This window comes from Trachurus trachurus (genome assembly GCF_905171665.1).
Source record: "Trachurus trachurus genome assembly, chromosome: 6".
NCBI classification, from domain to species: Eukaryota; Metazoa; Chordata; class Actinopteri; order Carangiformes; family Carangidae; genus Trachurus; species Trachurus trachurus.
Genome location: NC_139897.1, coordinates 7,475,340 through 7,490,804, shown reverse-complemented (window position 1 = coordinate 7,490,804; position 15,465 = coordinate 7,475,340). Strand labels below are relative to the sequence as shown.

General features: G+C 42.0%; 1 protein-coding gene across 1 annotated transcript; it reads right to left on the bottom strand.

Annotated features, from left to right (window-relative positions):
• Window positions 1-713: 713 nt before the first annotated feature.
• On the bottom strand, window positions 714-15,129 carry syt12 (synaptotagmin XII; the record flags this gene model as incomplete). Its single annotated transcript, XM_083974231.1, has 7 exons — window positions 714-1,100; window positions 2,978-3,111; window positions 3,643-3,763; window positions 5,570-5,785; window positions 11,422-11,826; window positions 14,137-14,330; window positions 15,084-15,129. The coding sequence occupies 7 exons, from the start codon at window positions 15,127-15,129 to the stop codon at window positions 927-929; spliced, it is 1,290 nt and encodes a 429-aa protein (XP_083830357.1). The 3' UTR covers window positions 714-926.
• Window positions 15,130-15,465: the final 336 nt, after the last annotated feature.

The following is a 15,465-nucleotide window of genomic DNA, read 5'->3' as shown; positions in this document are numbered from 1 at the left end:
CTTCATTATGCTTATGCAACTGGTATTGCATTAGTTATGGTAAAAATAGAACATGATATTTATATGCTGATTACATCTGATTTGGCCACCCTGTAACAACTGCTACAAATTACAATTATTTCACCTGGATAAGAGTACCTGGATTTTTTCTTCTTTTTTTTCTCTTCGTAAAGCACAATAAATACTGAACATACCAAAACCTCCATTATTTGTCAGTCTGACTGTTAACAAATTACACAAGCAAATCCAATAGAGCTAAATCCACTCGGCTCTAGAACCGCTACGAAATCAATCACATAGGCGCAATCAATAACTAGTTTGAAAAAGACAAATGAGAGTTTTCCTGAAAGAGAAGTGATCTCACCCCTCCAGTCAAGTTCAGTTCATTCTCTAGACAGCTAGGATAGGCTACAACCGGAGGAGGCTCCATGCAGGGGGTGGACAGGGGTCGGGGGGTTGGGGAGTGGCTCACCTTCTCTTAATTAAAACTGACTTCAAAGTCTAAAATTAAATTTCTCATCAAGGCTTTTGAGGGGGAATCAGGATTCAGCCTTACTGATGTAGGAGCTCGTAGTTAGAAACCACAATAGTTACTTTCTGTGGGTTATGTGAACAGTTTGGGGCATGACTTGTAAAGCCATAGTGCATCCTCACCAGAATGACTTAATAAAGGCAGAATATAAACATATAGTTGATCCTTGTACACCCATGAAGATAAGGTGTTTACTCCAATTTGTTACCCAAAAAAAAGCCACCTGAGTGACAAAGACCACACACACTACCCTCCTGTGGGCCATGATCTTACCAAAACAGTTTCACAGATTTGACAATGGCACCAAACAAGGGGAGAGTGGAAAGGAATATGAAGAGGTGAGTGTTTTAATTGAAACAGGTCTGGTATATGCACAGGGGGGAGGAAGGCAGGACTAGATCCTGCGCAGAGGGTGCCACATAGACACGGGCTTCCTCAGAGTGGCCAGCATCTGGTTCCAGTGGGTGATCCCCATCCCGCTGGCCTCGGGGCCGATGATCACGTGACCCAGGTTCTCGCCCCGGCCGTCTTCTGTGGCCTCAGCCACCGTCACCCTCAGGGACAGCTCCTGCAAACAGCACAATGTGGTTACACAACCTGCCGTGTGAGCGTGACTCAGCGTCTACGTTTACAATGCGGCTCATCCAGATCTCTGTGGGATCAATTTCATCCTCATTATGCAGTAAAAAAAAACATTTGATAGTTTCACCATTTGAAGCATTTTAACCTCATCACCTTTGATTTTATTGCCGTTTCACTAATTTTCTAAAGTGTGAGAGCAATTCCATTTTTTGGGCTTTAAAATTTTTATCGACTGGTCCGTGCATTTAAAATTTTACAGCAGCTGGAGAATTTCAGTTGTCATAGGCTAGTTATGTTTATATCAGGATTTTAGCCTCAGTGGCAGTTGGCTGGATGGCGGTAGTGATGGCAGTGCCTCTCTCTCTCTGTTAGTGCACCAGTCTGGTCCAGATGGAAATATTTCAGTAACTACCGGATGGATTGTCATGACATTTGGTTCGCGCGTTCATTCTACCAACTCCAATTTACAATAACCACAGGGATCCCTTTAGTTTTCCTGTATCACCATCATCAGGTCAAAATTTAAATCTTTCCTGCCCCAAAAAACCATTGACAATCCTGCTGGCTTCACGCTAAATTAAATTTCCACGCTGACATTTAGCTCAACACAGCCTCGTTAGTCTCATAGATTCTTCATCCATACTGATATTTGTATTATTCTATTGGTATTTTATAATATTATATTCTTATTTAATTAACCTTTATTAAGCTGTGAAATCAATGTAGTGAGGGCACTTATCTCTTTTACAAATAGACCCATTAAACACACATTCTGTTATATATGTTTGGTACAATAAGGCTTATGTGTTTCTAGCTATGATATGGTAAACAGTTATCATGAAAAATACAACATGCTGTCTACTTAAAGGGGAATTGCTGTTTTTTACAATCTGGACCGTATTTCTAGCATAAAATACGATTATTTACCCACCCAGATAACTTTGGTGTCATTACAAGTCATTCCGACGAAATTAGATCCAGCTGAGAGCCGCGTATATCCGTATAATGCGAGTCTATAGGGCACCGGAATGCAGCCTCTAAATAACACATTATCTGTTGTGGACCACTAATCACCAATATTTTGTTGTGATACACTAGTGCTATTCCCCTCTGGGGGTTACCTGTTATCAACATCCGGGGTCTGTAGGTTGACCTACTAACCTCTGACCTGGATGATGTCATCTCTGAGCGCCGCGCGGCTTGTTTACCTGAAAGTTGCTAATGCTACTGTAATGCTATGGTTCGTTTCTGCGTGTTTCCGACTTCCGCAACCTGGACTTACTGAAGCTCTGGCTAGTTGCATGGAATGATTATTATCAGAATGAGCCGGGCAGCGGTCAGAGATGACATCATCCAGGTCAGAGGTTAGTAGGTCAACCTACAGACCCCAGATGTTGATAACAGCTAACCCCGGACTCAGAGGGGAATAGCACTAGCGTATCATAACAAAATATTGGTGAATGAACGAGTTTCGCGGCGGATAATGTGTTGTTTAGAGGCTGCATTCCGCTGCCCTGTAGACTGGCATTATATGGATATACGCGGCTCTCGGCTGGATCTAATTTAGTCGGAACGACTTGTAATGACACCAAAGTTATCTGGGGGAGGAAATGATCGTATGCTAGAAATAAGGTCCAGATTGTAAAAAAACAGCAATTCCCCTTTAACATATCAACAGTATTGCACAACTTTTAATATTCTTTCAGTAATGTACTGTTGCTAGGATTACTATTGCAACATGTTTTTGGTATCACATCTCCTCTTTCTTATCTTTTTCCTTGACCTAAATTCCTCCTGCAGATCAGTTTACACTGCATCATTCCCTCAGTTAAGAAACAGTTCAGGCCACAGTCTAAGCTTCACCTGCAGGACGAGGGACGGCACTGAGAAGATCATGGCTTCATTGAAGATGGGGTTTGTGTCGTCCCTCTTGGTGGAAGTCTTCTTCTTGCTGATCTTCCTCCCGTCTTGCAGGAGGTAAACTTTGACAAATGGATCTGAGGAAGAGAATGAGGGGATGAACGATTACATCTGCATCTCAGGCCTCTAAAACACAACCTACACACACACACAGACCCCTCACGCAGTTTGTAGTTAAAGCAATAAACCCCTCATTACAGAGTGATCAATTAGAGGCACAGTCATGTAAGCACAATTAGCTCCGTGGATGATAATGACACTGTTTCAGCCGGTGACCTTTATCGGTACAATGTTAGAGTGGCACTTATGTGGACATTTAATGTGATGAACAAGTCAATTAAATCGCATCTGCCTTTCCGGGCGACAATAAATGCATCTTCTGGGAGTTGGCATTAGGAGTCTGTTATTACTAAGTCACTCAGTGTTGCGTTCAGTGGCGAGATGTGAGTCATTTGGAAAAATGTAGACAGATTTAATGGCAGAGAGACACAGACAGACAGTCATGTTCATGCAGTGCAGAGGTCACACAGAGAGACAGAGTCACTCGAGCTGGATCACACCGACTCACATCGACATCTAAAACAAACACACGCTACGAGCAAACAGACCTGCGGTGTTCTTGCTGTTGGTCCACACCAGGTTCTTGCATTTGGCCACAACCACAGTGAGGCGCTCTGCTGTTGGCAAATAGCTGAGCGACAACAGGATCTCCCCGACTGCATCCACAGCCTGTGGAGTCAAACATTTAATAACATTACGTCAGCTGTGTCAGTCCAGATTATGGTTTGACAGAATTTACAGAATCATATTTCTAATATACTGAAGCTAATTTCCAGCCACCGCCTGAGGAGTTTAACCAATGAGCTCCTACTTGTGCTCTGTTGTCTAATCTCTAAATCAACAAAAGCTTAGTCTAAATGAATCAAGTGCAATGTACAAACTGTGAATTCTAATTTCATATTCAATCATCGTCATGAGTCAGAATGAGGAAATGAAAATCATAATTGGCAGATTTAATGATCTTTGGTTTCATTTAATTGTGTGTCATTTAAATGCAAATTTAATCAGTCAACTTGTAATAGCTTTTTTTTAATAAATGTTAAATCCATTAATTGATCATAATTAAACATGGAAAAAGCCTGTAATTATTTGAGTGGCACATTCCACTACATGAACAGTCTTGAGCTGTTGTCTGTCATATTATGCGATGTTCAACACACTCCAGGAGGTATTAAGGTTTGGTTCTGTAAAAGATCTGTAAAAAACTGCATCTTTTTTCATGTTTACCCTCCTAGTTTGAAGATGTTATAAAAAAAAAAACATGGTCGTTAAATATATCAGACTTAGATGCAAAACAAAAATATCACTATGTGTTGTCCAGTCTTTTAGCCTACACCAGGGCCCAGTTGTTCAAAAGATAATCTAATCGGATTTTGGATAATGGATTGGATCAAATCTTGAAAATGGGTTGTTCAAAACTAAAAACGGATTCTGAGATCGGATAAGATCACGTAATCCAATCTCGATTTTAATCTGGATCAAACCCCCAGTTTGTGTTGTTCAAAACTTTTTAGAGGGATTGGGATAACTTTGATCCAAAAATTCAGGATTATTCTGGTCCCAGCAGTCGGGTGGACTCAAGGTTGATTTCAGGAACAAAATGAGATTTAAACTGAATTCAAACTGGTCGAATAAACAGTATTTATAATGTAGTGTACATTTATTGATTTATATTTTGCACCTGATTTTTAAATTATAACAGTGATAAAGTAAAGTTCCCAACTACTTGATAATTAAATGACATGAACATGACATGAAGTTTGAATTTTGAAATTTGAAGTTTGAATTTCACAATGTTTTTGACTAATGTACTGTATATTTGCCAGATGGGGTCTGGCTGTTTAAAAGACACTGAAGAAACAACAAAGAGCACAGAAAACATTACATACACTCCATTTTCAAATAAACACACTTTGAGTTACCCCATGCTGCTATTCTACCTATTGAGCCTTGAGTACACAGTCCCATTTAAAACACTCATTATCCGGATTTGGTAATCCTGAAAAGTTTGTATTAGGATCAGATTTTTGAACAACTGGTGCGCTTCATTTAAATAACAGTCAGTCAGAACTTCATTTGGGATTTTCTGATTTCATCCCTGCCATGCACTCATAATATACTGTGACCATATGTGTTAAAAGTTGTTTTATGAAATGAATTTTTACTAAACCATCACCAATAGCCTTGCTTATGCCTTACACTTTGCATGTAATCCACTTTTTTTTTTTTTTACAGTTGTTTTTTACAGTATTGTATAAGGTGTAGTGTGGCTGATTGTCCAGCAGGTGGTCTCAGACACCACCATCCTGTCTTCCACAAAATGTAGATACTTTGAGGCAGATGGCACCTATCATATTGGCTCTGTGCACGGCTGAAATATCAAACTGTAGAATTTGTTTTACAGTTATTTTTTTCTGTATTTCCTTCTGTCATATTCAGTTTCACCCTGTCGCACACTTCTGTTTTATAATTCACCTTATTGACATCTTGAAGGTACAGCCAGGCGTTGAACGGTCTGATGGTCAGGTCCAGGTCAGACAGCTTGAGCTCTGCTACCCCTGCGCTGGTGTTCCTCTCGTCGGCGTCGATACCAAAGGCAGCAAAGCGCAGGCTGTACTCCTCCAGACAGGACTGGTCCATGGGGACGGAGAGGTGCTCATCAAAAATCACGGTGAATGCATTCGCCTGGACCTGTGGGAGGCAGACAGGGCCCGGTTTGTGTTTAGGTCGGAGAGGTTTTGTAAGGGTTGCTGTATAGTACAAGTAAACACAGGTGTGCTAAAAACACCCACACACCTGTTTGCTTGTAAGATCAATCAAACACAGCAACTTCAGAGCCAGACTGTGAAGCACAAAGGGACACAAACACTTTCTATCTAATATGATAAGTCAGTCAACTGTGAACAACCTACATCCTTGCACATCCAAAAGTCATTACCAGGATGTAACACATGGACCCCAAAGAGCTTTGATTCTTTGTCTTAAAAAGAATCTTTAGCATTTTATAATAGAACAAGGGGGGTTGCTGCAGGACGGTGTTTTTCAATCACAGCACAACCACAATCAAAAGAGGCTGTAAGACAATTAAACTAAATCAGAATCACAAAACTATCCAGATTGAGTTGGTTTTGTTTGGGTTGTGATATCTGTCTCTGAGATTTCTGCTCAGCGGTGATGGACTTCTTTTGTTCCAAACTACCTTCTACAGAGGAAATAATATCCATTAAACCCCTGGCAGTGTGTGCTATGGACTGTACAAAGCAAATGGGGACATTTCTGGGGACAGACAGGCTGCTGTTAAGATCTTTAAACGCCATTTTTCAATGTTATTAGCGACACAAATGAAATTCCATCCACTTTCATTGTCGGCTGGAGGCCAAGTTACATCCATTCATACCACCCTCATGCCACACATCTGTAGTGACTCACTGTCTATTCCGTGCACATCTTACCTATCCTACTTTGCTGCTGTTTGCACTTTCAGGGTAAATGTCAAGCGACCTTTGGTTGGTCAGTGGTTAACTCTGTGTTGTGACAATAAAGCTGAATCTAAAAAACAGGGAGAGCACAGACCTCTGCCAAGGCCTGTGTAATACAACAACATAAACCAGTCTTCAGAGAAAAATAAAAATAAAATTCATACAAAAATGATCTGCCCCAAATTTGAGCTCTTCGCAGGGCCAGGCCCCCTCCCTCCACCCGGTATGATGCAAAATCGGTTCAGTGCCTTTTTGAATAATATAATCATGCTGAGAAACGAAACGAGCATGGATGAAAACATAACCTGGCACCGCAACAGATACCACAGCATGTCTTTTTACGTAAAGGTCAAGTGGTAGCAGTCAAAATAAACTACGAATCCAGAAAACACCAGAATCAACAACAAAATATAAACTATAAAATAAAATGTTGAGGGCAATGAGGGAGAACATATAGTACATTAAGAGAGAAAAAAAAGATTCCTGCACTCCCCCACTACTTGATATATTTATTATTTTCATCCTGGAATAAAAACACCGGCAACATCATTTCATATTATTCCTCACTATTGCATTTTTTCTTGGCAGGCGAACACAGCTTTTATAATGAAGAGTACAGTCACAGTCTGAAGGCAGTTTGGCCGGGCCAGCAGAGCATTTAGCTCAAAGTGAGAGGACCAGCTATTAAGCCAGACTGACCAACATTAACTTTGTGTCTGATGCTGATTTCAAGCATTTCAGCTGCTGCATCATGTGCTAAAATGAGGGTTTACAGAAAGGCTGGAAGTTACCAGGCAACTAACTGTGCAGGGGATTTAATAATAGTCATTTTTCTTCACACTAGTGTTTGTTCTTGAAGTGTGAAAAAGAAAGAGGAATATTTCCAATATTGACAAATCTCCATGAAATAAACTCAGGGGTTTTCATTTAAATACAGAGAAGCAGAGGAGATCAGCGAAGGGAGGTGCTGTGCGAGGTCACCAGGAGTTGTTAGAGATAAACAGGAAAATAACAATCGCCTGAACCAGAGAAGAATTGTGCATTCAGAACACAGGCTCCACAAATCAGCCTGTGAGACCGACCTTGGATTGTGCCTCAATATATAACAGCTGAATGGCATCATAATCATATACCCAGCACCTGCAGAATCCAGAGAAGCCCTCCTGCTGCTGCTGCTGCTGCTGCTGTGTACATATGTAGGCTACATAAAGATATATGGCATCCAAAGCAGGCAGTATCTGTCTGTCAGCCAAGCACACAGACCCGTCCTCCATCCACAATAACTGTCTGTCTGCACTGCTGGGCTTATTGCTTGGGGGAAAACAATGGAGTTGTGTGTGGTGAAAATGAGGCAATAAAGAGAGAGAGAGAGGGGATTGTGTGTGTGTGTGTGAAAGAGAGAGGTAGGGAGGGAGAGAGAGAGTGGCAAATACACATCATTACAGACAAAACAAGCAAAATGCAGTGACAGCAAATAAATGAGGGGAACAGAGACGAGGGGAAGATGAGCAAGATAAAAGGACAGGAGGGAGAGAGAGGGAGTGATAGGCAGCTGATGGGGTGAATAAAAAGAATAACAACAAGGAAAGGTGGAGGGGAAAATGAGGGAGAGAAAACACAGAGAGAGAGAGAGAGAGAGAGAGAGAGAGAGAGAGAGAGTAGCACTAGCTTGACCGTCAGTGCGAGCACAGCTGATGTCAGCATTTCCTTTGGTTTTCACCTCTCCTCAGGATTAAAGAGGGAGCCACTAAGGCCGCCGCATCAGTGGCTGCTTCCATTATTATTACACAGAGCCGGAGTGAATTAATACAACACATCAACATGCTCAAGTAAACAGGAGCCCTGATGGGTCTCTGTGTGTCGTCCCTCAGCCTGCACAAACTGTTCTGAGCCACAGTCGCACAAGGCTCCGTGCTGATGATTCACAGCCGTGCAGGAATTAGTGGATTTTCTGCCAGTTCGGAGCTAAGAGCAGAAGGCGAGTGGCAGGTGTGGCAGATGGAGCGATGTAGCCCTGTTCTTTCCCTGTCAGAACAGCCTCTCCACATTAAAGAACCACTTTGAATAACAATGTCTTAGGATTGTAGAAGAAAACAATCAAGACAAGAACATTTCTGCCATGAGAAGAGCAAAGATAATATCAAGTATGAGAAATACTGAATGAGTTTATTTCTTTTTTAATGTCTTTATTTGGATACCTTTTATCTATCTTTTAGCTATAATGTATAGGCTATGTATACTCTGCCTGTCCAAAAAAAAAGTCACATACTCTAAAAGTCACACACTCTAATATTTCATTAGACTGCCTGTAGCTTTGATTACGGCATGCATTTGCTGTTTCAATAAGCTTCTGCAATGTCACAACATTTATTTCCATCCAGAGTTGCATTAATTCTCAGTGGGGTTCAGGTCTGGACTCTGTGGTCACATTGGACCACGTTTCTTCCTTGAAGATGATGGTTCCCTAATGTCCTTCCAGTTTTTAATAATGCATTAGACAGTTCTTAACTCAATAGTCTCAGCAATCTCCTTTATGTTTTATTTGCTTGATGCCAATAATCTGACCCTTCTGAAACAGATTAACATTTTCTCCACGACCACAAGATGTGTCTTCCAAATGAGACCGCATCAGTTAGGGTTAAATCAGTTGTTTCCATCTGAAACATAATTGTATATAATCCAATGGGAGGCTCTTACCTATAGCCTAAGATTAGTTAAATCCAGGTGGTGACTTTTTTTTTGGATAGGCAGTGTATATACACACACATATATAAATATGTAAATAATTACCTTACCAATTTAATTACTTGACATGGAAGTTTTGACTTGATTAGTCAAGATTAATAGGTACCAGTAAATTATTAGCCAATCTCATTATTGTAATTAGGACAGTAAAGCACAGTCATTAGATTACTGTGTTGGCTATACTATACCAACCAACCAAACAGAAATATCTGATTCTGACTACCAGTATTTCAGAAATGTTCATATATTCATTTATTCGTGGATTTTCATATCACTTAACATTAATCTAAGATCAGCTTTGTTAGATTGTGACCTGCAGCAGTGATCTGCATTTTAAACAGAGTCTGACAATGAGTCACATCTCATCACAAGGACTGTTCGAGACCCCATCATATCATCATCGCTGTTGTCAACCTCTAAAGCACATAAACACCGGCTCAAACTGAGACAACTGAAAGTCAATCACACCCACTCTTGATGAAATCACCCTCCTTTACTCCGTCCAGCTCCCAGGGGGCTCACCACTCAGGCAAATGAAATGGGCTCTTGGTTTCAGACAGGAAAGGATTCGCCTGTCAGGCTGCAGGATGGAGCCTCTCACCCCCCCGCAGGACATATCGCTGTCTCTGTCTCACATACTGTCAGGACTAAAACATCTTAAACACAGGGAGCTAAAGTTGGACCCCGGAGCGAGAGCGCTTCAGACACCGCACAGCTTTTTACTGCTCTCCCACAACGTCACAGACGACTTTTATCTTCAGCGCTCTGCCAAAAGTTCAATCATCATGACTTAACTGCTAATTACCCATCTGAGCAGCTATTCCTTTCATTTTTATCCTCAATCTTGAATCTCTGCTCCATTAGCAGTCTAGTGGCAGCTAGGTTGAAAGTCTCCCGTGCTCATTTTGTACGATGGTGTCAGCTAATGAGGAACCGTCTCATCTTTAATGATCATATGTTTGAAACGCTGTCAAAGTTGGGTTGCCTTTAATTTAACACTCACCCTGTCATGCTTGCACAATATATGCATTGACACATAACGCAATATACACACAAAACACAAGTAATTGGCCAAGTGACTTGTTGCAGATATTTACGTCACAGGATCAACTGTAATAACTTTTCTGATCGAGCACCATGATCAGATTCCAATTGGATCTTGACCGATATTTTAGTTTCGATTCATATTTTGATTAAAACAGACGCCACAGGGTCATCAGCTTTAGCATTCTGCCTTTGTGTTTGGTGCTAATTATAAAAATTCAATACACTCAGACACTGAGTCAATGAACATCATCAATATCAGTGTTGGAATAAAAGAGGTCTCCTCTAGGGGGGAAAAAAACACAAACAACATTTCTAGTTGAAGAGTTATAGAAATAATCAGATTAAAGTCTAATGTGAAACTGTAAATGGCTTCATGGATGTAGTCATATAGCCATTTTAATTTTTTTTAATGTGTCTGTGTGTGTGGCTGTGCTCCATATGTGCTCCTCTGGTGACTCTCAGTGATGATGTGTGCAGTTTTAGGTAATGGAGCTCTAGGTAATCACCATCTATAGATCACAGGAACACTGTTAAAGCATTGGCATAGATCCAAAGGCAACACGCACATGCAGATATAAGTGCACTCACATGACAAAAGTACATGGAGGACACACTTATAAAAAATACAGCTTGATAGTGTTTCTAGATAGAAAAAATTGTAGACATTTTTAAGATTTTTAATCAGTAATTAATCAGTAATTGTTTCTTGTTAACTGTTTTTAACTTCTTTTTGATTGCTTTTGTAGCACTTTGAGATTTTTGTTAAAATATAAAGTGAGTTACAAATAACATGTGCTGTATTATCATTATTATTATTAAATACACACAGCTTTCATTTCAATCATTACTTCACTTCTATAGATGCTGCACAACAAATTTCTACCTGTCACACTTTGTTACAACTGTAACATCAACTTCAGCACAAACTTGAAATAAGTCCTGACTGGAAAAAATATTAGCAAGGCATACAGCATGAGTAAAACCATCTCACAACAAGAGGGTTTTTCTTTCCAACACTTTTACGACAAAATGCACTGAACACAACAACTTTCTTACCCGTGTGATTCCAACATTGAACTCCTCCGGCCCCAGGGAGACTCTGATGAAGCAGCCGGGGAAGTCTCCTTCCTCCCGCTCCAGCAGGTCTTTGCCCTGGTGGATGGCGATGTGGAGAGCTCCCGCTCCCTGCCCCGGCTGCCTGCACGGCTCGAACTCCAGCGTCACCTCCAGCTGGCCGACCGTGTAGTCGTGGCCAAAGTTGTTGGCGATGGAGGAGATGGAGCTGAGCGAGTCGGTGGAGATGGAGCGGTTAAGCTGGGCCACGCCGGTCGGGTCCAGCTCCTTGCTCATCAGCTCCAGGTGGCCCAGGTCCCTGAGGCCATCTGGGGTGTCACCCAGGGCCAGGCTGGGTTTGCGGCTGGAGGTGTAGGAGGTTCGCCGGTGGTTGTTGGCCGCCACTCTCTTTAGGGATGAAATGAAGGAAGGACAAAAACATCTTGGAGTCAGAGGGATGAAAAAGCATGCCTATGCCTTTTCATCAGAAACAACTGCTGTGGCTGAGACCGACTCCATGAGAGCAGCAAGAGGTAAAAGAACATCAAAGCTGCAGGATAACTAAAAAATGAGCTGAACCCACACACTGTATATTAATATGGACGCAGTCTCTGCACTTTCAGAAAAGCTCAGACTGAGCTGTTCCACTGTCACCATCCTGGCGCTGCCCCACCCCGCCAAACTCCTAATCTAAAAATGGGCAAAGAGGTGGGGCAGTGTGTGGGGCTCATACTTTGGTGCATTCTGGCTTGTTGCTACTTGATAGATGTTTAGCCAACTGTCACTCAAAGTGGCACACCCTCATTTAAGCAAAGGTTTAAGCCTTAAAGGTATAATATGTAGGAATTCCCCCCATCTAGCGGTGCGGTTGCATATCGGAACGTATTCTTGATGTTGCATTCACGTGAAATCAGGCAGACGTCAGACAGACAACAGACGCTGCATGTAACAGGATAAACAAGCGTCTATGTAAACAAGTGTTCCGCCAGCACGAGGCAAAACGATACAGCCGTGACAATATGTTGTCATGGTGATGTCGTATTTTTTACCTGACCCACGTTTACCGTCTTTCCCTCGTCAAGTAAAATGACATCCGGTTGGTTTGCCGACAACATCATTCAGGCACCTGAATGCAACACCAGTGCCTCCGTCCTTTCCCACACTACACAGTGGTGACAGTTTTAACAGGCGCTACCTGGAAAACTTTCTCCCCGAACCGACAGCTCCGCTGAGTTTCCGTGGTTACCTACGGTCACGCTGCCACTGAACGTAAAAAATGGCGATGCAACATGGCCGCCTCGGTTCGGTGCGTCGCCCACTTATGTATTTGTAACGACTTGTAACAACTCATTCTAAGGTACGAGAAAGCTTTCATTTGTATACGGGTGTGATTCGACTTCAGTGAAATATGCATTTATGAAAGTAATATTTGATTTTTGCTAATAAAAAGCCAAATAAGTTACATACTGGGGCTTTAAAGGGGACATATTATGGAAATACAACTTTTTGATGGCTCTTGTTTGTCTTTCCTTCCGGCCCCCAAAATGTAAGAACTGACTAAAATATTTCCAGGCTTCCTAGGTTTGAAGCCATGTGGTTTTATGAGCTGTTCCCTCAGTTGTCATCCAATGATGTCATTAGTTTTTGAATTTGCATAATACCACGCCTACGGCCTGCCCTGAGCGGGTTTCAGACCCTGGTCTCCCGCACCATGGGCAACAATGCTAACCGTTTCACCAAGGCTTGGCAAGTAGATTAGCATGTCTTTTTATGGGTGAGTGAGTTTAACTTCAGTGCCGCTAACCGCCACACACCGTCACTTCTCCTCACTGGTAGGCTACCTTGTGACTGTGGCTATACCCGCGGACCTCCGTTACACTGGTACCAGTAGAAGGGGTGGGGCAGGGAAAGCAGTGGTTCATTTGCATTTAAAGGGACAGGCACTGAAACCAGCCGTTGTGAACAGGGCTGTTTTGAGAGGAAGAGCTGTGATGTTTGATCCTTGGGGTATTTTGACCAAAGCATGTCACAGGCATGTCTTTAAGACACCTGGGAACTATTCTAATATGTGGGAAAGGGCCATAATATGTCTCCTTTAGTACATTTCAGCAGGTTACTAAAAAAAAAAAATAACATGTCCCATGTTCTGATGTCATCAAGGATATGGGAGTCTACTGTGATTGACTTCAGCCTCAAATGGTCAAAAAAGGAACTAAACTAAAAAAAACTCACTTTTAAGCTCTCTGCAGCTTTGCTACACTTTACAAGAAACTGTTTCACAGAATTTGGATTTGAACCTGCTATCATAAACAGTACAATAAGTTCAGAAAACATCTTCATTAATTCAACATCACATGTGCTGCAAATACACACACTGAAACAAAGTATACAAACATGCTGCAAATACCCACAACACGAAGAGATTCTGAAACAGATGAACCAGACTAAGACTTTTGAAGGTGGGAGAGAGACAGAGTGAATAATAAGTGGCAAAGGAGCACGAGTTGGATGCAAATCCACTACTGCTGGGACTTGACCTCCATGACAGGTGCTCTAGCAGATGATCACCTCCTCTATGTCCACTGCATAAAATCTACACTTGCAAAAACTACTCTCTTTTACCACTAACATCAACATCACACAATGCCCCCCCTCCCCCTCTGTCTTATTGGAAAGTCCCAGTGATAACTAACCCAAACAACATGCATGCACGTGTACCTTCTGTCTGACTTCTGAGAAGGAGTTTCCATATTTTTCTTGCAGGTATCGATAGTCAAAGTTTGGGAACGGTGACGGCGCAGGGAAGGTTCCAGATTTCCACAGCTTCCAGATGTTGAGCCCAGCCACACCCAGCAGCACGAAGAAGCCCACCAGGTAGATCCCCACCTCCCAGCCGGGTGGGTTACGCACCACTGAAACACACACACAGAAAAAACCCTTCATACACTCGCTCCTCATCATAACTGTCCGTATTTTATATTTAAAGTGAGAGTTGATCACTGGTGATATCACACAGTCTGGGAGGAAGTAAGAAAGGAGAGTTTAGTGAGGCCTTTTATTTTCAGAGCAGTAGGAGTCTTAACAAGCCGAGCGCAGGCAGCCACTGTTTCAAGTCTTGTCATTTAGCAGTGAGTTGAGACTTTGCGGGGGAGGAGGGAGTCGGTTGTATGTAAATCAGGTACAGTAATAGTTTGGGGGAAAAAAAGTTAACAAAAATCTAACAAAAGCTGACAGACAAATTGAAACGCCAATCTGAATTTGGCGTCGGAGCGTCTCATGTTGCGTTTAAGGGAGGGATTATGAGCCGGCGCTGAACTGTCTTTTCTCAAGATGAATTGCATCTGTAGGAGGATTCTGACAGCTTCATCCCCGCTCTCTAACACAAGAGATAAACCAATTACAGGGTGAGTTCTCGTGTTTTGTTCCGTCGATGGCCTTCAGCTACAGACGAGGCCACCGCTGCCGTAAAGCCTGTGTGTGTAAAAGTGAAAACAGCCGTCACACAGAAAAGATTCAACAGCTTCATCTCTCATTACATCTTGACACACACACATACTGTAGTGTGAATGGAAATCACATCTGCATTTATCCACACAGGATTCATGCAGAGGTCAGTGAAGGGCCATGTTGGAAACTGTGTGTGACATGCAGAGGTGTCCACTCACCACTCAGATGGTAGCCTGATAGATCCCCACTTTGAGCAGAGGACATGGTGCTGCAGCCAGCCTGGAAAGAAAAAAAAAAAAACACATCCAAACAATCACACGTTAAAGTTGCCTTCTGTACCATAACAGAGGAGAGTCATCCACTCTGAGCCGTAGCCAAACTTTGACTTAGAGAAAATCACACCAATAAAAAGAGGCAAGCTGCTTCTTCATCTTGAAACAATATTTGAGTGTAGAATGAGTCTTCAGTTTTGCAGAATATAATCAAATATCCTTCCCACATAACATTTTGAAAATGTGAGAAATATCCTCATAACATCAAAACCTTGTTTTTGTCCGTTCAAAATCAATCAGTGTACACATGTGGATGCATCTGCCCTGG